This window comes from Dermacentor silvarum, chromosome 10 (assembly GCF_013339745.2).
Source record: "Dermacentor silvarum isolate Dsil-2018 chromosome 10, BIME_Dsil_1.4, whole genome shotgun sequence".
NCBI classification, from domain to species: Eukaryota; Metazoa; Arthropoda; class Arachnida; order Ixodida; family Ixodidae; genus Dermacentor; species Dermacentor silvarum.
This window is the reverse complement of record NC_051163.1, coordinates 67,822,511-67,846,523: the sequence shown is the minus strand read 5'-3', so window position 1 is coordinate 67,846,523 and position 24,013 is coordinate 67,822,511. Positions and strand designations below refer to the sequence as shown.

General features: G+C 46.1%; 2 protein-coding genes across 2 annotated transcripts; both read left to right on the top strand.

The window, feature by feature from the left end:
* The first annotated feature begins 4,678 nt into the window (after nt 1-4,678).
* LOC125940543 (probable serine carboxypeptidase CPVL) lies at nt 4,679-8,409 on the top strand. Its single transcript, XM_049656836.1, has 2 exons — nt 4,679-4,987; nt 7,156-8,409. The coding sequence occupies exons 1-2, from the start codon at nt 4,681-4,683 to the stop codon at nt 7,980-7,982; spliced, it is 1,134 nt and encodes a 377-aa protein (XP_049512793.1). The 5' UTR covers nt 4,679-4,680; the 3' UTR covers nt 7,983-8,409.
* Nucleotides 8,410-15,724: 7,315 nt separating this feature from the next.
* On the top strand, nt 15,725-21,683 carry LOC119431618 (venom serine carboxypeptidase). The gene is made up of 3 exons (XM_037699099.2): nt 15,725-15,913; nt 16,009-16,339; nt 20,830-21,683. Exons 1-3 carry the CDS (start codon nt 15,815-15,817, stop codon nt 21,654-21,656), a joined length of 1,257 nt encoding a protein of 418 aa, XP_037555027.2. The 5' UTR covers nt 15,725-15,814; the 3' UTR covers nt 21,657-21,683.
* Nucleotides 21,684-24,013: the final 2,330 nt, after the last annotated feature.

Below are 24,013 nucleotides of genomic sequence, written 5' to 3'. Positions count from 1 at the left end.
AAAGTATATAAATGAAGAAATACAAGCCAATATAAGAGTTGTCTCATTGCGTATAGCACTGGTGCGCGGGAGCACATTCGGGTGGGCCAGTTTTAAGAGCGGTGCTGTTCTTAGTCGAGCCTTCGCCGTCTGTCCTGCGTCACGCAGGTCACGTGACCAGGAGAGAATGACAGCCGCGCCGGGGAGAGCCGGTCACGTGACCAGCAGAGAAGAAGAGGCGCGCTATAGAGTGGAGCCCGCCAATGAGAGGGCGCTGGCTGGGGGGGAGGAGGCGACCAATGAGAGGCCGCACTGGGCGCGTGGAGAAGAGGTGCTAGGTACAAGAGAATGTGTTTCTCTGCTGCGCGCCCTATCGGATAACGAACGCACTGCGATGCGACTATGGGAAGACCACGGTTAGTGCGTACTCCTGAGGAAGAGGCGCTGCCTACCAATAGCGTCAGCAAGAATTGGCTCGGGAACGGGCTCGTCACTTTCTCTCATTACTGGCGCGCAAAAAAGGGGTGGCGCAACTTGCAAGGGAAAAAAGCACGCCAAAACACAAAGATAAACCTCACGCGAAAAAAAATGCACTGAGAGAACCGCAAATATGTAGCAGCACCAATGAGGCAACGCGCAGAGCTGTTGCCAACACCATACGCATTTCCCCGCGTTCGCGCGTACGCACGCGGTGTCCGGGACTGCAGCCGATGCCTCTGGCTGTGGCTCGGCAGGTTTCGAGCAGAGAACTGGTTACTCTCGAGTAGCGTCAGAAGTCGCTGCCTCTTCTCACCTCGCAACGTTTCAATATAAGTTCCTGTTGTAGATCTGTGTTTACTTGTGTTTACGCAATTACATCACGTGCAACACATGCTCATGTAACACTCGGTGTAACTAACACAGCTTCGCTGTTCGGCCATCTTGACGGAGTGGTAGGGCCGGTGATCTTTTTTCTACGCCGAAGGCACAGGAATTAAATGGGCAACTTTGTAGCATTGCATTCTCCGTTTCACGTAAGCTTCCGCTTCACATAGATTTCAAAATGTGCGTTAGATTTGCTTAACTTATCCAAAATCACTTATTTCGTCTCAAAATACTGTTTGAGACCTCTCTATTTAGCTGGTATGAGCTAGGACATCGTAGTGTTTATTAAATGAATATCGAAATTTGTAAGTCACTATGCGTGGTATTCTCATACTTCCTTCTGTTGTCTCAAAAGGCGGTCCGTTAAATCTCAGAAGAGCGATGACAGCGGACAATTTCTGACACCATTGATCGAGAAGAAAGCTGTCAAATCCGCCAGGGATGCCAGCTTCGCGAAGATGTTCAAGATGAGGGCTAACGCCACGGCATACTCCGGCTTCATCACCGTCAACAAGGAACACCAGGCGAATGTGTACTTCATTTATATGCAAGCTCAGGTAAGGAATGTTTCGGAGGGGTCAATCAGGCATTGTACATGGTATCGTCACGTGGTAGTCACAAGTGCTGACCGGAAAGAATGCAGGCAAACCACCTACTTGGAAGAAAACGTTTTATTGGCCGAACTTCTGTCATTTACGTGAAGAAGACAACGTTGTGGATTAGAAAGCAAACGGCCATGGTCAATGCTCTGTTTCACAATAAGAGGAAGAACCGAAATTGGCCTGGTAATTTAATACGTAGGGCGGATAACAAATTATTGAATGGGTGCCAAAAAAAGAGGAGCAGTCGAGGAGGGCGGAGAACTGGGTGGGATGAGAAAATTAGGAAATTTGCAGGCATAAGATGGGGTGAGCTGGTGCAAGAAAATGTAATGGGCGATTTCCGAGAGAGGCTTTCGTCCACCAATGAACATAAGGAGACTGGTATTAATTATAATAATGATGAGAATTAAGAATAAGAATGGTACAAATGGGGCGGCTGCTAATCACCGAATACAAAGGCGCGCCTATCATTCGGTCCCCTATTTATAGGTGTTGTTTAAACTGCCCAGATAAGTGGGCAGTTTTAAGGGCTTCTTGCAGTAGTCGGTACCACGGTGTAAAAAGGAAGGTGATCCGACGGCGGCGCGAGGCGCGGCCACTTAGTGTGACTTTACGCACGCCGCTGCCGCAAGGGGCAGCACCTGTCTTGGGGGCCACTTTTTCGCTCGCTTTGCTGGCGCTTTTATGGGCACGCGCGGCAGAAGTGCTTTATTTCGATGAATATATGTCGTTCGCCTGCTTAAAACGACTCTACTTGGTTGGAGGAACGTCCCTTTATATTTCTGCCGACATTCCGACTGACTCCGACGTGGCGAGAAACGGTAAGCGCAGCGCGCCGACTGCTCGAGCAGACGACGCGTCTCCCTCGTGTTCGAAATGACGGTATTTTGACGGTAAGTGGCATGAAACGTTCTACCTGCTCAGGATTTGGCGTCTAAATAACGAAAAATTGCATATCTTTTGGTATGGGTGTTTAAATGCTGACGGAGGTCGTAAATTATCCACTGTTGTGCCGCTTCTCCAAGGCCTCCTGAACACGTGCTGCCCCTAGCGGCGGCACTCACTTCCGGTCACACGAAGTGGCCGCTCTCTCGCCCCAGCGCAGGCGCGCCGTCGGAGCACCTATCTTCTTACACCGTGGTCGGTACATTCTGATAGAGTGGGCACGTCTTTCTGTATGTGGCTGCAAGATTCGTGATAAACCAAAAATTTTGATAACAGTGTGGCAACGCAAATGTGTCAAAACTGTAAATGCGTTTACACTGCACTGCCACTGTCAATTTGTGCACGTGTGGTTTTCAAAAGCTTTCAAGTATTCACTTTGATTTGCTTCGACGGCGTGTGCAAACAACGCGCTGTTATAAAAATTACGCGATTGCTATGTCGTAATCAAACTAGGAAGACGACACTTGCCTTTATGAATAAAATTAGTTTCCAAATTATTCGAACCGCAGCTATGTACAGTGCAATACAAAAAAAGAGAAGAGACTACGGCCCTGCAATCCTGGCCTGTGAAAAATTTTACGCCGGAGAAAACTTGTCACGACGTGGCAGGTATACAAGACACAAAAACGATACAAGGGAAAATGACAAGGTGAAAAAAAAATTCTGGAGAGAAGTCCTACATTACACGGTAGACTTGTCAAGGGGAAGTGAACATTAAAAGATAACAGACTAATACTTGTAACCGATGGCAAGGATTCTAATTTAGGCGGAGGGTTAATTTACAATAGCCTAATTCATTCTTTTGCTTTTATTTTTCAATGTCAAATCGTATATATGGGTTGATGTCCCGAAAGTCTATCGTGCTTTATGAGGGATGCCTTAGTGAAGGATTCCGGCTAATTTCGACCACCTGGGGTTCTTTAACATGCATATGTACGTACATTAGTATACGAACGTTCTTGCGTTTTTTTCACCATGTAAATGCGTATGCTAAGGTCGAACCAGCGACTTCGTACTCAGCTGAAAAACGCCACACTCACCGAGTGAACGTGGCGTGGCGAATTGTTCATTTTGTCATCGTGCGTGCAGTACTTACCTGAATGTTCCCACGTAAACTAATTTTGCCCGAACAGGTGAAGTGAAGCACCGACCACATGAGTAGCGAACTCTAATTAGCACTTCGTCTCCCCCCATTCCGAAGCCTTCTTCACAATAAAAACCAGTGAAACAAACACATCGTGTTCAGTACGCTTCAGTACACGAGATTATCATTTTCGAACTTTTCCGTAATTTTTAAAAATCACCTGTTGCAGGTGACATAATTCTAGTCCCTGAGCTGGTTTATTCAGAGGCGGACATTATTTTCACGATAAACTTAAACAGATATTGAAATAATTAACAAAAGTCGCTACTTCACTTTTTAATTATTTACTTTGCGGCCAATATTAAAATTTACGAATTGTAACCGGTGAGCTTGCAAGGCGCATGCACTTGAATTGAATTGCCAGAGCCACATCAGTTTGGAGATATGCGCAATCAAACTAGCCGTAAAAATGCATTGTTGTTCCAGTTCATTTTTTAACAGAACGCTCTTTTATGCACTGCAACGCATAAGTAACTGGAGCGCCAGGGTATTTCAGCTCACAATTTGGGAAATATTTCGAAACTGCTGTCATCCTGGAAAATTGTTTCAAGTGGATATGTCTTGAAAAATCACCAGTTACAATTCTTATTTATTTATTTATTTATTTATTTATTTATTTATTTATTTATTTATTTATTTATTTATTTATTTATTTATTTATTTATTTATTTATTTATTTATTTATTTATTTATTTATTTATTTATTTATTTATTTACTCAATTTCATGTGCTAGTATTGTCCACCTTTTCGAATAATCTTCTTCAGGGACAATCATTACGCTACCTGCCACAGGCGAGTTTTTAAAATTCCGTAAAACTTAGAAATGATCACCCCGTATATGTGACGCAAGCAGCGAGCATACATAGTGGAAAATATCCCGTCATTTCTGTTCAACGTACGTGTCTTGATCTGGATGTGCAGGGTTTTAGATGGCCCAAATCCCTGTGGCGTTTTGAATGTGCCAAAACGTCCATTAAATTTCCCTGCTGTTTTCGTATGTGCTTTACTTTGGGTCTTTGAACAACATGTACTTTCCCTGCCAGACGGGTTGCCGACAGACTTGGGACTTCGACGTCATGTAATTTGTACAATTTGTATCTTTGGGCTTTCGTCTTTGTCAGATTAATCCCGAACGAGCGCCGCTCATGATATACCTACAAGGAGGTCCCGGCAAGTCGGGCACGTTCGGACAGTTCCTGGAGGTCGGGCCTCTGGGCGTCAACTCGGACGGGATCCTCTACCGGAGGCCGCACACCGTCCAGAAGATGTTCAACGTCATCTTCCTCGACCAGCCGGCCGGGTCGGGCTTCAGCTTTACCAAGTCGCCGTTGGGCTACGCGCGCAGCATCGACGACTGCGTGGCGGGCGTACGAGAGTTCCTCAGGCAGTTTCTGCTGTTGTACCCGGAGAACAGGAACCGTGAACTGTACGTCGCCGGCGAGAGTTATGGAAGTGAGTCTGGAGCGTTGACCGAAATACACGTCGAGACTTTTAAGGCTTGACGGCCTAAAACAGCATTTTTAGGGCTGGACTATCTGAACACGGCGTAGCTGAAGGCGGGAGTCTGACGAAATTTTTTCCGGTCGAGAACAATCATGAAGAAAACTGAAGTGACGCCAACTAATGGAAACAAAAATTATTTTCCAAGATTATCAGTTTAACCTGAAGGCCGAAGCCTAGGAATCGGTAGCAAGGTTTACTATTGCCCTTGGCCTCCTATGTCAGCGTTCTAATAGTATACGCGGTGCGATGCGTCGGCGCGACGCAGCAAGTGAGGCAACTGCTGCAGCGCAGCAGAAACAGTGTCCTGGCAGCCACTATAGGCGCCTCGCTACAGTGGCGTGATGAAGAATGCCGGCATGGGCGTTACCGACGTCGCACACAATTGGCGCCCGAGATGTAAGCTAAAGAAACCAGTTGGCGTTGGTAGCTTGAAGGCTACTGTCCGTTCCAGTTGGCTAACCCGGCTGGACTAGCCTCCCTTCAGCCGGATTCCACGGCCACCAGCATATGCGCGTCACAAACATGTTGGTGCATCCCTCCTTCCCCCCTTCTCACGCTCTCCCTTAGTCATTCAGCCATGCCCCCACATGGGTGGCAGGAACGGGTGACGCTTCTCCTTCCATCAGAATCACTATATGAATCACTATACGACCACTGTATGAACCACGGTGAGGTCGTGCGTGACTGTGCCTGAACACGAGCAAAAGCGTTCCAGCACGGTCATGCGTGGCTATGCTCGAACACGAGCAAAAGCGTTCCAGCACGGTCATGGTGCGGTATCCACGCAGCTGCTCAGCAGGAACACTATATAGTGTTCGAACCCGCAACGTTCGGGCCATCAGTAGAAGACCGAACACTGCCCTGTCTCCGCCGCATACCCAATTCAGGAGTGCGTGGAGGTGCGGCTATTAGCTTCGTCATGTTTTGCAGCCAAAGGCGCTACGTGTTTCCGGTGACCTCTCCACGCGCGGCCCGGGTATGCACCATCAATACAATGACAGCATGATGGCAGCGACGGTGCCGACGGTGCGATCTCGCCTCTAGCGTCCATGTAATGGTTATCGCAATAAAACTTAGCTTTTAGGCTTCCACGTGGGAGCCTTGTGCACAATGAATTGACATTCATTGCTGAAATTGATTCATTTATTCATTTATTTCTTCATTAACATTCATTTTTCACATTCACAATTCATTTCTAACAAGGCTCCTAGGTGGCTCAACCTCAACTTTTAGCATATTTCATCACTTTTGTGCAGATCGATTTTGTTTACTTCTCGGTGTGTGGCGGCTAGCAAGTGGGACATTTAGCTGGCTAACGCTGTAATAGCTGGTTGATGTTGGGCTTAGTCATTTCATATCACTGTGAGTTCCCGTTTTGTTCACCTTCGTCTTGGCCAGTGGGGGAGTTAATGCAGATGGCGATTCTTTCAATACGCAGGACATAAAAAGGTAATTACAGCCGTAAAATTAATGTTTACGCTGGCTTTACTGGCGGGAGCAAATGCAAGTGAATTCGCGTCACATTTGATATACTACGCACAAAGTCCCTGAGCAAAGAAGAGGTGAATGCTACCATCTTCTACCTGGAAATCTCCCTCTCCACCGCCTATTTTGCAAAGTAATCGACATCGCGTTAGTGCCCTTGAGCAACAGAAAACACGTATCATTTTTCTTCACTTCTTCCTCGGTAGGCATGGAGAATGCAGGAGAGTTCGTTCTCAATGATTAACGAGATCTAATGGGCTCACCATGTCAAAGTACAGTGCTTCTGCCGAGAAGCTACCATTCAGAGGTGATTGTGTTTATCTCGCACACAAACTCGTATATTTTAGCAAACGTAGTAACATGCCACCCTGTAAGTCTTCTAACTACGAACCCTGCTGTTAAATTTGCACTTCACACGCTAAGACGCTCGCTCAAAACATGGGCTGTCACGTGAGCTGTCACGGCGGCATAAGCGGCCAATGCGTAGCGCATGCGAGAAGCTCGAGTGTTAACCCTTCACAAATGCGCAGTAACATATAGAGACACGCAAATACACTGGACACGTTTCACCCGTCGTTCTTGCCCATGTTTCACCCAAACATAGGGCTCACTACTTTTCTTTCGCCCCATAGGTCGTGGAGCCGTAGCCCTGGCTCATAGCCTCATGACGAATCCGGATCCCGGCCTACCGCTCAAGGTGTCCGGCGTGATTGCTGGGTCTCCAGTCTTCGGCTGCGTCCTAGACCTCATGGACTCCGCCGACACGCTGTACCACTTCGGCATGTTCGACGCCAATGGGCGCGATATGTTCGCACAGGCGATGCACCGCATCCGCCAGCTGTGGACCACCAACCGCGCCGTGGCGCTGGACCTGCTTAGCCACACCATCTTCGGGCTACACCATTCAGCCAGCCTCTTCGCTAACCTGACCGGTTACAGTGACCACGCGAGCCTGTTTAGCGACGAGAGGCCCCAGGAGTTCATTCACTACTATCGGTACATGCAGAAGCCGCTGTTCAAGAAATCTCTGCACCTTAATTCCCAGGCCACAGTGGACAGTAACCGGCTGCTGGTCATGCTCTACCTTGCCGATGACTACATCGTCGACCTCCGAGAAAAAGTCGAATACCTACTCGACGCTACGAAAATGCTGGTCTTCTCTGGGCAACTAGACACAGTGGTCCCCGCGATCAAGCAAGAGAAACACTTGCTGTCGCTCAATTGGACTGGAACAGCGGCAATGAGAAAGGCAGCCAGGAGACCCTTGTATGTATCTGGACCCGGTTCGAGACTTGTAGGCTACGCCAAAACGACAAAGGACCTCACATACGTGGTTATGGCTCGCTCGGGGCACCACGTGCTGTTCGATGCCTCCGAAGACGTGTGCAATATGATCGAACGCTTTGTGACCGGCGTCGACGTTGTGAACTTTAGGAGAAAAGTGTTAGGCGTGAATTAGAGTTCTTAACATTGCGGCCAGTTTTGACAGTAGGAATGCAGGAATGCCTTTAAACATGAGTGGCCTCATCGATTATTGCTAATAAATCGAATGCAGGTGAGGCAGCATTCCTTCTGAGGGCTTGTGAGACATTCTACATTGGACAGTCAACGTGAGGGTCAATGAGGCTCAATGTACCACGTGTTGAGATTATGAATGCCACGACATTTGGCCTAGTCATTATGAACCAGTAGATACGTGATTGGATAGGAAAGATTCAGCCGCCACGCAACGTTTATGTATAAATTAAGCGATTTATTTCATTAATGTTTATTAGAGCACAGTGTATATGCGATGAACGCGAACAATACCAAGATATAGTAATGTAGACAAAGAATGCTATCACATTCACTTTATTCCCAAAACCACCGTCGCAACAGACATTGACGCTCAACGCTGCCTTCGCACGAGCGAATATTTCTAAATCGAAATAAACCACGAAATCAAAACTGCAGCTCTTGTGCCATGCTTACTTCCTCAGTGCATGTTTAACCCGCGCCCCAACGTTTATTTGAGCAGAAGTCTGGAATTATGCGTCTGTATATGCTAACTGGCCGTTGTTTATAGGTCGCATTAATGTTGAAGCGCCCTCAGTAGACTCCTCTTCAGTTGCATACAGGCATAATTCTTAAATGTGCATGCTGGATCGATTTAGGAAGGCAGCCCCTGATTAACATTACTGTCACTCTATATCTACGTCACGGAGTGGTCTACCGGTGAGGTCCAGTGAAGCTCTACATTTTGTTACGGGTTCTGTTTAGACTGACTTGCACAGTTGAAAATGAAACGCGTTCCTTTGTGTTACCGAAAACGCCCGCATTGTTGTATTTCGTTTTGTTTCGTTTTCCATTCATGATGGCGCATACCCACTGTGGGAAATTGTAGTTCTCTCTTCTTTCTTTTTTGGTGTTTTTCTTTTTCTTTTCCTTCTTCACAAAACTATACAATAAGTAACAAAAGGTATGCCATGTGTAGGATGCAACGACACAAGAACCATACAACAATGTATGATGCAACAAAACGTAGGTCATGCCAATTCATACTTTCCTTACTATTATTATTATTATATTATTATAATTACTCTAAACTCCTCTCATCATAAATTGCGCAATCACTTTTATTATTGCTCTTAAATTTAAACGTCCATTCACCCGTGGTCTCACAACTAAATTGCAAAATACCCTTTTATTCGAAGGTTTGCCTATTTCTGTTCTTGTTTTCATAAGCTACTAACTGAGCCTACAACTACCCAATTCTTGGCCCATCACACATTGTAGGTACGTGCCATGTTCTAAAGTGGCATCACCATCAGCTCGTGCGCGGCACAAAATTTTCTCCACGATGCGCTAGCCCTCGAATGATCTAAGCTTCTGTGGATCCCAAAATTGACCTGGACGTGCATGGCATTACGAACCCCTGAGGCATGAATGTGCATATTTGGAACGAAATTAGAGGTAAGCACTTAACTCGCCTTTGGCTGATGTAAACCCGGCATGATGACCGCTCCGTGCGCATGGTAAAGCGTTATTCGCAGAATAGATGTCCGCGGACGAGCGTAAGGTCGCTCAGCTGCGCCGAACTGTGGCGTAAACAGGTAGCCTACGTAATTGTATTGCGCGGCGCGATTCGTTGCCCGTTCTTTCTACGACACAATCGCCGATTCGGTCCGTCGTGCTCGTGTGAGTCTAGATGGCACAAGGCCTGTGCACTATGTTACACGACGTCATGCTACTGTGCTCGAAATTTCCATTGACAAGCCTATAGCGTGACGAAAGCGGTGACGTCAAAATCTCCGCTGCTTCTCGGGTGCATCCGGGTTAGATTATATGGCAGTGGGGCCAGGTGGCGTGACGTCATGGATCGGAGTGCACAGGCCTTGTGCCATCTAGGTGGCGTTGGTCCAGTTTATGGCGCGGCGCAGTGTTGCATTTTCCTTATGCGTTGCACTGCTCCGCATTCTAGCCTGCGAGAGTTTACTGACTTCGATTCTCGAGACCATCTTTGACTAGTTGTACTTGAAATTCGAACTGGTATGGAAATAGGACGGCAAAACACCGCCTTTATCTGTGTAACACGGCTGCTCACCGGATGTTTCTTTTGGCGACTTTCTTTCCCGCTATTTACATCCGAATTTTTTTGTTCTTAAGGTTGCAGATTATTTGCGTCTCTTCAACGGTCAAATCCCTATTGAAAAAAAAGCATGTTCCCCGTAACTACCATATACAATAATCCGATATGAAGCACATAGAAACCTGCATAAAACCCATTTTCCCCATATGTCATCAGTTGTTATTCGCTATGAGAGTTATTGGGAACATGGGTTTATTTCAGTAGTTGTCTTCATATTCATCAGTGTCCATAATAGGAAGTGACAGTTCCTACAAGATATAGAGCTGGCACTGCTTTATAAAGTAAAACTTACTGTTCGTCTGTCTCGCATTTCTTCTTATTTCTTCTTGAATTCTTGTTTGGGGTATGAATTCTTCTTTCCGCAGTTTAACTGGTATACTAGAACTTCCGTATATCACAGCGGCACACCGTGAGTCCAGTTTATCTGCTGCTGCCGCTTGATAAACATTGCTTCATAATATCAAGATGGTAAGAGTAAATGCATAGAAATCACCATGCACACCACATAAATTCTGATTCGTCCTCAAAGTCAATATGTGGACCACAAAGCTCTAAATTTATAACGCCCACAAACAGATCCCATCCTTGATGCCTCATACTTCATTTCTCTTTCAAGTGGAGTCTTAGGTTTCTACGCTGGGTCAGTCCTTTCAATATGCCATTTTAGTTACGCCGTCATCCCTCATATTAATAGTATTAGTATGACCGACCGTCTACTTACTCGGTCGTATGTTTCAACACAGTACTTAGCAGCCTGTCTAACAAGTGCGAACGCCACAGAAACAATGTGAATGCCGTGTTTTTTCCACTAAAAATATTTTGATCCTCATGCATGTGTCGTGTTATCGCGCAACTGAAGCCACATCTGCCAATACATTATTGCACATTTATGTGCAATCTTATTGCGAATGCACATGCGATATACGGACGGAGAAAATTTTCATAAACTGCCTGCATTGCTTTGTTCAACACCCTAGAAGGAGAAGTAGAGGTACTATAAGGATGTCATTGCGTTCGTAAAAATACAAAGCGCCTTTATCCACCCATAATAGTGCAAAATTGTTATTTTTATTAGGAGAGAGCGATTTATTTGTTTTTGCGGATCAATACAGAATCGACATTCTAACGTTATTTTATGTTGATTTTTTTGTTTTCTAATTTTACTATACGTCACCTACGTATACCGCCCATGTTTATGCTAGGCCTTATACAATAAAAGAGCATAAATATGCACGGTATTTTTTTAGACAATACAGATTTTTCATAAAAACTGTGACCGTGAGACACCTGTCATCTCCGCATACGAGCTCTATGGTAAGGTGGAAATATATTGCCGCTGCTTAAGTTACTCTGAAAATACTGATCAACAAACATAACCTTTTTTCCTTAGTGAGGCATTTGGGGCCGTTGTTTAAATGGCGAACTTGAAGGCAGTCCCATTTTATTACAACCTTATTTTTTTTTTTGAAGATCTTAAAAATCGCCCCTAATTTGATATGCTTGTCATCGAATTTCAGCGGTAAATCTAGACAACATCGAAACCAAACGCCGCGGGAGCGCACAAAAGGCGGCTCCGCTATCATGAGACAGAAACGCCCGCGGCTACTATAGCGCGAGGAAGTTGCGAACTGAACGTCTCCGTCAGTTGCGGCAGTTGCTGATATACGGCACGCACTGCCTGGAAAGCTTGTGCTGCTAGGTGTCAGGTTGGGATTTACAGCGGCATGTTATATCTTTCAAGCTTCGCCCGGTTTGATACGTCGCGGAATGCGCTCAGTCTCGATATTGTCGGCATTTGGCCTTCCATTTCGATGATGAATATCTCAAATCACGTGCGGATTTTTGGAACCCTAGAAAGTTTGTACGTCATTAATTGTGACGCCCCCCCCCCCCAAGTTTACCGTATAAAGAACTGCTCTCAAGTAATAATAAAAAAGATAGTGAACAAACTTTTGTTAATTAGTCTTTTCAGAGTAATTTGAGCAGCCGCCATGTATTTCCGCGTCACCGTAGAGCTCGTATGCGAAGACGAGCGGCGTCTCACTGTCACCGCTTTTTTGAGTAAGAACCCTGTATTCCTCATAAAAAGAAAAGAAAAAAAAAGAAAACACCCCGTATACTGAACCGTGGCACATCTATTTTACAAAATGCTCAGAAGGCGACATTAACCGACGATATTTTGTGGCTTACGAGCTGTGTAACTCGAAAACTCAACCTTTGGTCCTGAATCACGGAGTATCCATTATGTATACATAAGCTCGTTGTCCATTATTCTAATCTCTCTCTATGCAATTTACTCGGATTGTACTGTGGGAGAGGCAGCTTGACCAATTTTTTAGCGAACCCATTCCTTGTCGTGGGCTTCGAAGTAAAAACGAAGGTGTCTAAGGAACGAACCACAAACGCATAGACGTTACTTGAGTACAGACATGGGTTGGCAAAATAAGTGATACAACTCGCTCACACTGACTCACAAATAATTTTCCGAGCTATACGCTGACTCACACGTTCTACTAACATTCAGTCATCGTTGTTCACTCACTCTCCTACATAGTCACACCCGCGCATACTCGCGAACACTAAACCACCGTTCACACTTGCTTTCATTCACACTTACAGCTAGGCACCCACTATACTGCTCATGCACGCACCCACTCGCGCTCACCAACACTTGTATCGGTGTCGCAGACCACCACTTTTGATTGCGATCGAGCCAGATTTGGATTGAACTTGATCGGGATCGAGTGCTGCTACGCGTTCACCTTCGATCGCCACCACGGTCAATCCGGATCAAGACAATCGCGATACATGCATCGCGATCATAGACTGACGACCATGTATAGCTCTGACAGGTGCAGACTATCAGCAGACGATAACAGCCTTACCCACAATGACACGCGAAATAATATTTTCTTGGAAAAAAATATACGTTTTATATTAAACATTTTACACCATATTAGACAAATTTGATAAGTGCTTTGGATCCACTAATGACACCTGATGCGCTTGAGCTCATCAAAATTGATCCGGATTGTTGGACCGTGTAGCAGCAATTATCGCGATCCAGGAAATGTATCCTGATCGCGCTTGATTGCGATCAAAAGTGGCCGTGTGACACCGGTATTACTCGCCATTTATGTCATCCCTACTCCTACTCACCGTCACTGACTTTCACTGATACTCGAGTGGGGCTGCAGTACGTTGCTATCGTTTATATTCACGTTCGCCGTCACTTGCTCTTATACTCACGTCCACTCCTTCAGAGGTACGCACACTGAATACTGAGCGGGGAAGAGAACAAAGACAGAACGCAAAGAAGAAGGAGGAGACAGCGCAAATGCCACATTCGCTACAAATATATTGATAAACGTAGTCTTCAATTGATAAAGCAGCGCACAACCGCGATACAATAAGAAAAGGTGCTTCATATCACGAAAAAAACAACTAAAGACAAAGACATACTCTTTTTTAGAGTTCAAGTTACGCGTCAATGTTTATGCAAAGCCCGTTAGACAATATAATTCTTCATCGAGCAGCATGACTGTCCTTGTGCAGCATGACTGTTTTTGTGCAGAATACCTGTCTTTGTAGGGCATTTCGCATTTCTGTACGCTGCCTCCCTGTGTACTCTGTGTGAACGCATACTGACGTGCTCAACTGTCGAATTTACAGAGTGAGCGGTACCGATTCCCGTTCCTGTCCCCGTTCAATGAGTACTTTTCATCGCTCACTCGCACTTTATCGCACGTCTGTGAAATCAATATGGAGCGAGTATGAGTCAGCGTATTGATTAGTGAGTATGACGGCAGTGTACGGTGTACAGTAGTCAAGCGTGCGCAGTAGTCGTGAAGAAATAAGTTGAACGTTCAATGGTGGAGCTACACTTAGGCGGGACTTTCATTTTTAAATTGTTTTAGGAGCCTTTCTTGCGTCTCCTGTACATGCTGCTGGAGATTTCCGGTTCACGTGCCTAGCAACTGTTTCCTTAGAACAACCCTTTTCCATGTTCTTCCATATATTTCTCTTTAGAGCCTGCGACAGCTAGAATTATAAAGAGCAGCGAAAGTTTTGTGATATCGAGGTTCGGGTATGCGGCTAAGTCGCTATAAATTTGCGTCTGAGAAATGTTTAGGGTGTTTCAATTACTTAAGGACGTAAATTGAAGGGTGCCTCTACTTGATCATGTATTGAAGGGTGCCTTATGTACTTAGAACAATGCAATTTGTTTTTTTTTTTCATTTCACAAAGGACTGAGGTCTCCCTTCCTTCCTTTTTAGCTGTTTCGGGTTCTCCTTAAAAGGCCTGAAGATATGCAGGTGATTGCGAAAATTTTCGTGGCACTTTTACTGTGCCTGCTGCTTTGTTCACCGTCGCAAGAAGGTCCGCCTTTGGGATATACACTGTCAAGGTGAGTAACTTGGCTCGGGTATTGCAGGAAACATGCAGGAGATGTGTTCAAATGTGGGTGAAGAAAGCTCTCGCAGAAACCATTCTAGGATGACTGTGGACGCTAATGAGATCAGCATTGAAGCAATGCAGGGACACGCCGTGTACCCAACGCCAACACACTTCATGCATGAGGCGTGTACTGCAGCCAGGTTCCACTTCCGCTGTTCTAGTTGAGCATTCTCCGCCATCTAGCGGTGTCATCGCGAAGTGCGTGCATGGCGCGTATTCGAATATATATTCAGATAAGACTGTCTGAATATCTACGACGCGGGTGTGATTCCGCCCAGCCTCGGATAAATTTTAAAGCACTCCCCTTTGTTTTGATGAGCGGCAAATATCTAGTGACCCAAGTTGGCGCAACCATATATAAATACAAGGTGTCTCCCCCAGCGAACACTTTCAAAACATTTTAAAGGTTGCCTGTGGCACATATAGCCTATTCTAGTTCACGAGCTGTTCTACTCCAAGAGGTGGACCTTACTTGGACCAAAAATTGAAATGCATAATCGACTATTTAACAAGAAATAACCAATTAGGTTTTTAACTAATCACCGTGGGGCCCATATTGCAATTTACAAATTCTAGCCGGGGAGTACGCAAGTCGGATCCACTTGGAACGAATTGTCGGGATGACACCAGTTTGGAGATATTAATTCCCCAACTTTGCGGAGAAATGCACTGGCGTTTCAATGTATAAAACGACGTTTTCTTAAGAAAGTAACTGGAATGCCACGACAACGACCACATTCTCGAAGCCTAAAGAAGCCCAAGTGAACGTGGTTACGCTGAAGATTGTGCTTAAAAATTAGTTTATCAAAATGCTGCTTGCGAATAGTGTTGTAATGCGGGCTGTTTGGTATGACATCTTGGAATACTGTTAGAGCATACAGATGAGGACGCAAGAAAGCACTTGAAAGGCATGTCTGTGTCTGTGTTTTTCGTGTGCCTTCTTGCATTCTCGTCTTTATGCGCTACAATAGTACTCCAAGACCGTTTGCGAGGTCTTCATTTAGCTAGTAATCAAGCACATCTTCGTGACTGTTTATTTGTGATAGAAATTGTTTGGTTATTGTGCGCCATACCCTAACGCTTATTCCTGTTGCCTCATAAGGCGCTCCTTCAGATCACAGAAGAGCGATTACAGTGGACAGTTTCTGACGCCTTTGATCGAGAAGAAAGCCGTCAAATCCGCCAGAGATGCCAGCTTCGCGAAGATGTTCAAGATGAGAGCGAACGCCACTGCATACTCCGGCTTCATCACCGTCGACAAGGAACACCAGTCAAATATGTACTTCATTTATATGCAAGCTCAGGTAAGGAATGCTTCGGACGGCCCAGTCGGGAATTGTACATGGAATTTTACATGTAATTTGTACAATTTGTATCTTTGGGCTTTCGTCTTTTTCAGATTAATCCCGAACGAGCGCCGCTCATGATATACCTGCAAGGAGGTCCCGGCAAGTCGGGCACGTTCGGACAGTTCCTGGAGGTCGGACCCCTGGGCGTCAACTCGGACGGGATCCTCTACCGGAGGCCCCACACCGTCCAAAAGATGTTCAACGTCATCTTCCTAGACCAGCCGGCCGGGTCGGGTTTCAGCTTCACCAAGTCCCCGTTGGGCTACGCGCGCAGCATCGAAGACTGCGTGGCGGGCGTGCGAGAGTTCCTCAGGCAGTTCCTGCTGTTGTTCCCGGAGAACAGGAACCGCGAATTGTACCTCGCCGGCGAGAGCTACGGAGGTGAGTTAAGGACGTTGCGCAAAAGACGCGTCGATGCTTACGGCTTCAGGGCCAGCAGCAAAATATATTTAGGGCCAAAACATATTAGCGAAAGCATTAGGAACACTGCATACGAACAAGTCAACAGCATGAGGAAATATTGTGCAGTCTGGAAGATTTAGGAACAGAACAGATGCCGGCCAAGGCGAAGAAATTATTGTAAGCTTGACATCTCAGGCCCCACACGAAGCCTTGTTCAATATGAGTCTGAATTCATTCACTGTGAATTCAGATTCATTGTTAAGATTAATTCAGTGCTTGAGTGAGTCATAGCCACCGCAGTAGCCTAGTGGTTGTGGGTCGCCCTGCTAAGCATGATGCAAAGGGTTCGATGCCCGCCTCAACGGCCGCAATAACATTCGTGTACCCTGCACGGGAAAAACCTGCAGATGGTCAAAATATTTCCGAGTCCCGAACTGAAGCATGTTTCATAACCCACTGAGCGGTTCCAGGAAGGTAATAATTAACAATAAAATTAATTCTCATCCATTACTCACATTCACAAAGCCATTGCGAACAAGGCTTCTATGTCGGCGCCGAAATCTCTACTGACTGGTAATTTCTTCACAGTGGTCGGCGTCTACGTTGCTTTCTTGGTGATGTATGGCGGCTGGTAAGCAGAGAATCAATCTTTATTGCGGGGTATGATGTTTCGGTGCAAAACTAGAGGCGTCGGTATCGGTAGTGGGTTGCTGTCCGGGCTAGTCATTTCAAAGTTCTACGAATCAGCGTTTTTTCCATCGTCATTTTCATCATCACAGGAATTTGTGCAGACGATGGTGCTTTCCACGCACGACAGCAAATATAATTTCGACTTGAAACATCGCGGTGGTGCTGGGTTTAAACAATGCAAGGTAATTAAAATATTGTATGGCGTACAGCGGTGACAGTTACTTTGTAGATAAAACATGACTGCTCCCCCTACCCAACAAAGTAAAATCAAAGCCCCTTCCTAAAGAAAGCTGGTTGAACGCGAAGCTTTCTCCCATGCAAACTAAATCAAAGTACAAAGCCAACGACCACGCAAAAAACCCAAGAAATGCTGAGCGACCCGATGCCATGCATATGTGATATGATTGCTTGTTTAGGATTATATTTTTAACGTTCAAGTTGAATGATGACACATTTGGTTATGTGCATAGCCTTTATTTTAGATCATGTAGCCGTTGATTACACGCACGCACTCACACTTTTACGGACGACTCTACACTTGCACAGTATTGCCTTGTGATCGCTGTGGTAGACGGTCAGAGGCTCGGCCGTTGCCGATACACGGGATCGGCCTTAGGGGCCCGATCGCGCTCGCACTTACGTTCGCGTACGACAGCCTCTTGTTCTGCCGTGCGCTGCACTCGTGGCCTATCCATGGTGACGGCCGGGAATGCATTGCGTGATGCGCGTAATGCAATGCCGATATATGCAGTTCGTCTGGGTAGCGCGGCGTTGCAGTTCCCATTGTTCTTATCGGTACAACTGCGAATGTAAACTGGACACCCGTGAGCAAAAGTATACGGACACAGGTTGCCGAAAAAACTGAATTTCTTCGTAATTAACAAGCATAAGCTGGAATTGACGAGTACACTGAAAAGTTCTCAATACCAAGTTTAGACTGCAGTCCTCAATTTCAAAAAAGGGGCTTTATCGCGCAACCCCTGGTCCGTATATACTTTTGCTCACGGGTGTACGTAATATATACGTATGTCGTGCGCCGTTCTATTTTGGCGCCGTTGTTGTATTTTGTGCGCAGATACGCAGCCGTTGTTCTATTGCGTGCGCAGAGGCGCAGATAGTTCCATTGTGTAAGTTGGCTTTCCTGCAGTGCGTTTTTGGCGTTCACGGACGAATCAGTGAAACATAGAAAGCTTCGCTTTAATAATTGACGCGGTTGCCATCTCCTTGAATAGCAGCAAACACTTAGCAGTTCCGGTCACTCGTGCCTGAGGAAGCACTGGGTCTGCTAGTGGGTTGGCTTTGATTGGTGGGATTTAGCGGGCGGACAACGCAGAGTGTAGCACTCCTTTAGAGAAGGTTCCGATTCAACGCTAATCGCGTTTATCTCGCACACAAAGTCATATATGCTTTTCAAACAAAGACTTGCAACAAACAGAGAAACTTAAAGGGTGTCCTATAAAAAGTTCAAACCGAGACCCCTGCTGCTCGATTAACCACTTGACACACTAACATAAAGCTCATTGCCCAAGACGAGAGCTGTAGCGTTTTCCGAATGCGTTTTCCAGAAGTACGGAATCCCTAGGGCTCTGGATTAAATTTTCTGCCCTGCGATTGCTTGCGCGATGCGTTTTACCCCTATAGGGGGAACTTAGAAAAGGAGTTAACGCTTCGCGCAAGCGGCAATAAATTTCCCCGCACTAATCTGTAAAAGTGACAAATGTCAGCCGTTTTGCGGAGATTTCCTTGACCCTATAATCGGCGTCCACTTGCTAGCGCTCTTGCGTAGGTCTAAGCGGAAAAAGAAGGAAACCCAATTGGCGCTAGTAAAGTTAAAGAAGCGCAAAAAAAAAAAACGACACTGACAACATTGAACTCCTTTAAATTACTTTATATCATGAACCTTTATATCATGAACTAGCCCAGCAGCAAACCCGTTGGCTATTCGTTTGTCAGCCAACCCTGCCGAGCGGCCATTGCTTTGTATTATTAATGTATTTTACTGCGATTAGTACTCGTTGCCTCCTTCGGGCCCTTTGAGTATCTATCTTGCCTCTTACGCCGACGCAGCGAGTCAGGTTGCCTACCAGATTTGGCCACTAGGTATGTACGTGCTCGTGGTTTTGATGCCGTCGTGGTCATTACATCATCGTCCCTACAGCTTCATCATCCGACCCTCGTCGTGCCATGTCGTCACGCCATCATCGCTATCCCATAGTCGTCATTGCATAATTGTCATCTAATTTTCGTCACGCCATCGTCCTCATACCGCCTTCATCGTTTCATCGACTTTATACTTTTGTGATGTTATATTAATCATGTTGTCGTCATTGTTCCGTGATTATGTCGCCTGTTCTCATGGCAGTGTCGTCACTGCGTCGTCATCACAATTCGTTGTAACATCGTACAATGACATTACAATGCACACTCGCCGTCATCTCACTGACCTCACGCTATCGTCGCCACGCGGTAATCGTCATATACCCTCGTCATCACTTCAGAATCACCACCCTGTTGCTGTCACGCCGCCGTCGTCATACCACCTTCGTCATTCCATTACCCTCATTCCTTTTTTTTGTCATTCCATCGTCGTCGTTGCATCCCCGTTATAAAGTCGTCGTCATGGCGGACTTTGACGAGCGAGAGTCAACAAAGTGGGCTGATCGCGGAGACCGTGAATGTCGCATATAGCCGAAGCAATAGAACTCACGGAATGCCACTACGTTTTCTAAATAAGGGTGCCTTCGGGAATACGGTGTGTCGCAGCATTGCTTGATTGCTATAGACTCAACAACGTCGACAGTTATCGTGAGATTTGTTCTGCCCAATGTTTTTTTTCTTCTTTTGAGAAACGTTTCTTTACGTGTATCAACCTCGAAGTAGAAGTATACTCAGCAACATAGTAAACGAAACACGCCAGCGCGTGACTTATAAACTTCGGCGGTCGCTTATGGTGCCGCCATTCAGCGGCTTCGAGAAGCTTGACAGGCGCTCGAGGGAACTACGGCTGCCGCTTCATCTTTTCTTTGTTTGAGAATGGCTCGCGGGTTGGCGTTGGAGGTTCTTCCGGTTGCCTGCAGGTGCGTATACGAGATGCCGGGCTACACGCTTTACGTCGCTGTCAAATAAGTACAGGGTAATTAGAAATGCAAGTAGTCAACCCAGAATCATACAAAACAAAGAAAAGTTCGGGAAACAGAAGCGGTAAATTTGATGCAAGGAATGAAAACAAATCAGTCGATGAAGCTTTACATAGACTGTGAGTAAATCAGGGAAGTAAATGTTTGCGATACCGCCAAGAGTGGACGGGGTCTTGATTTTTCACGCACGACGACTCGGCACATTAGAAAGAAATCTCATGGCATTCAACCAGCCATAGCCGTAGATAACGCCCCTCTTTCAGAAGCATTGTGGTTCAAAGCTGCTAGAAGCGTTAACAGAACAGCGGTCTTGATAAGAAAGAGGCACTAGAGTATCGGTGGAAAGTAAGCAGGAACAAAATGGGGCATGGGATCGTTAGAGGCATGGCTAACTTTGCACGATAAAGTAGAGATAGGCAAAATGCTAGATTACAATAGATATGGTAAAACATAATTAGCTTACGCATATTAGGTTACTGTCTGTCGCCGCTCCGTTTCAAAGCGAATCCCAGTGGAGATCAGCATCATCATCATCATCACTACCACCTTTCAACTCATAAATGCAAACGACGTAGTCAATCCGCTGTCCCTGCCCCTGTTTCGCCCGAACGTAAGGGTCGCTACTTTTCTTTCTCTGCTTAGCTCGTGGAGCCGTAGCCCTGGCTCACAGCCTCATGACGAATCCGGAACCCGGTCTACCGCTCAAGGTGTCGGGCGTGATTGCGGGGTCCCCAGTCTTCGGCCGCGCCCTAGACCACTTGGACTCTGCGGACACCCTGTACCACTTCGGCATGCTCGATGCCAACGGGCGCGATATGTTCGCACAGGCGATGCAGCGCATCCGCCAGCTGTGGACCACCAACCGCGCCATGGCGCTTCACCTCCTCAGCAACACAGTCTTCCAGCTACACGCCACCGCCAGTCTCTTCTCGAACCTCACTGGTTACAGTGACCACGGGAGCCTGCTCTATTACCAGAGGCTCCCGGAGGTGGTCCACTACTACCGGTACATGCAGAAACCGCTGTTCAAGAAATCTCTGCACCTGTGCTCGCAGGCTACAGTGAACAGCGCCAGGCTTGTAGTCATGCTGTACCTTGCCGATGACTACACCGTCGACCACCGAGAGAAGGTTGAGTACCTGCTGGACGCTACAAAGATGCTGGTCTTCTCAGGGCAGCTGGACACAGTTATCCCAGCGGTCAAGCAAGAGAAATACTTGCTGTCGCTCAACTGGACGGGGGCAGCGTCACTGAGAAAGGCAGCCAGGAGACCCTTGTATGTGTCCGGACCCGGGTCGAGACTTGTGGGGTATGCCAAGACGACCAAGAACCTGACATATGTTGCTGTGGCTCGCTCCGGACACCAGGTGCTGCTTGACGCGTCCGAAGCCGTGTATTATATGATTGAACGCTTTGTGAATGGCATCGACATTGTCAACTCCAGGAGAAAGGTGTTAGGTGTGAATTAGCGTTCTTTACATTGCCGCCATTTTTGTGAGTAATAATGCCCTTACACGTTCCGGGCCTGATCGATGAATGCCAATAAATCCGATGCAGGAGGACATTGCTTGTGAGACCTTGTGAAAAATTGTAGGTGAGAGATTCAAGGTGCGGCTTACTGATATTATCAAAGGTTTAGATGGGGGATAACATAATTGGCGTAGTCGCCATGAACTAATATATGTATATATATATATATATATATATATATATATTTAAACTGGCAAGCCAAGTTAATGTGAAAACTGCATGATTTATTGCGATCATTATCAATAAAGTGCTACGTAGAATATGAACTCGAATAATAAGAAGATACGCGCGCGTATAACAGTGTCGACAGAGAATGCTACATGCAGTCACTGTCACTTCATTCCCTAAACCACCATCTCAACTGGCCCTCACGCTCATCGCTGCTGTCGTGCGGCCGAATGAAGGTATATAGAGAAAGCAACAAAAACGTGAAACAAAGTTAAAAAGTTCAACTGAAGCCTCGTGCTGACTTTCTTGGGGCGTTTTCTTGCAGCGTTCCATTGTATAAACATGTTAGAGTTTTGACCTATACACCTGGATACTAAGAGGCCCCTGTTTATTGCGTAAGTTGATTTACCATTTCGTATGTTCTAATAATGTCGGTGCGCGTGTTAGTGGTCTCCATTAGTTGGAGTTGCCTACACGTAGAGAAAGAGAAATAGGAAATAAGGTGAGAATATAACCGAAAAAGAAACTATGGACGATTTCTTTCTTGCCGCCGCTTCTCCATCCGCAGGATGTTCCTCATATTTCCAACTAGTGAGATCGGGTGAGCACTTACTTCACCAAATGTTTTGTCCTTTGGCGCCTGTCAATTAGGCGCAAGCCATCGATCAATGATTACTGCTTTACACAAGTTCATTGAAGCGACAGGAAGGTTTCGCTGCTAGGGTACCGACCGTGGGACACTGTTTTTATTTTTTCCTAAATTTATGCGTAGGCCCTCCCAAAATTTCTGAGCGTTTAGTTGCCTAATGCTTCGTGTTGGATGCTTGCCTTTACTCCCTTTTGGTATTCGGTTGGGTGCACTTTTCTATCAACCCAGTGTGACCAATCCACCCTGTGCGTGCGAGCCATGTTTTGAGACAAGTACAACAAGAACACCAAGAACGTTTCGTTGACTACCATACACTACGGAAAGGGAACAGTGCAATAGAAAGAGGAGAGAGACTGGGAGGTAGTGAACGTCTGCATGGACAGTGGATGATTGTGTAGTCGCCGCAGTGCACAGGACAATATCAGTAATGTTAACAGTGGCACAATAAGTGGTCTATGTTCGCTTTTGCAGCCGCATAAGTCCCATTTATACAGCGCTGTTTGCTATTCCAATTAGTGCCTAATTAAGGCAGGTAAAATTTTCATGAAAGACTAGGCGCTCTATTTCGGAACACTGTCCCTGTCTTCTACTCTGCGATACTATTCGCGACTCGCACCTATCGGCTGCGCCGAGAAACAGTGGATCCAGGTTCATGTTTGAAGCTAAAGAGGGTGTGCTACCGCGGCATGCGTTCAATGCCTCGTAGTTTTCAAATCATCGTGATGCCACCGCGCGCAAGCCCGAAAATTAAATAAAGGCGGATGTCGAAAGACATTTGTTATGCATTATAATGCGTGTCATCGCGGTGGAAAGACAGCAATGTATGATTTCATCGTTTCAAGAAAGAAGCAGACGACGCGCATCGGAGAGCAACTTGGATAAGAAACTTCCGCATTGGCAAAAGGTGACTGATATTATAGGGGTATCGAAACACTTCCCTCGGGTCCACTTCTTTATTCTTGGCGAGTAGACCATTCCTTTCTTTCTGTTTATTTTAAATATCTTGGTGGCGTTTCAAATCGCGCAGTGTACTTTGTTCATGCAGGAGCTTTGATAAATTAGAGTGATGTATGCTGAAGCTTAATTTCGTGCTTGCTCGGCTATAGTTTTCAGCACTAGCATTAGTGTTACTAATGATTTAAGTAGCAGGAATATTCTCACTAATGTACTGCTTTGTCTGCAGGCATGGTAGCAGGAATGATAACTGCCTCGGAAAGTCTGACGTTGATCATGACACATGGTATCATTTTCATAGCATGCTTTAGTTTAGCAGTACAAGCAGAAGGTGCTGTTTTCTCATTCAACGTGGTGAGTTTCCAGTTGATTTGCTCGCAGGAAATTTACAGTGAACCTCACAATGAGAGTTCCCTCACAAAGAGAACTCTCATTTGTTTCTGTAGCGAGAGCTACACTGGCCGCATTCTCGCCGTTTCGCTGTGGCCGGTGGCCGCACCGCGAGCCGCGCCGTTGTCTAGCAAC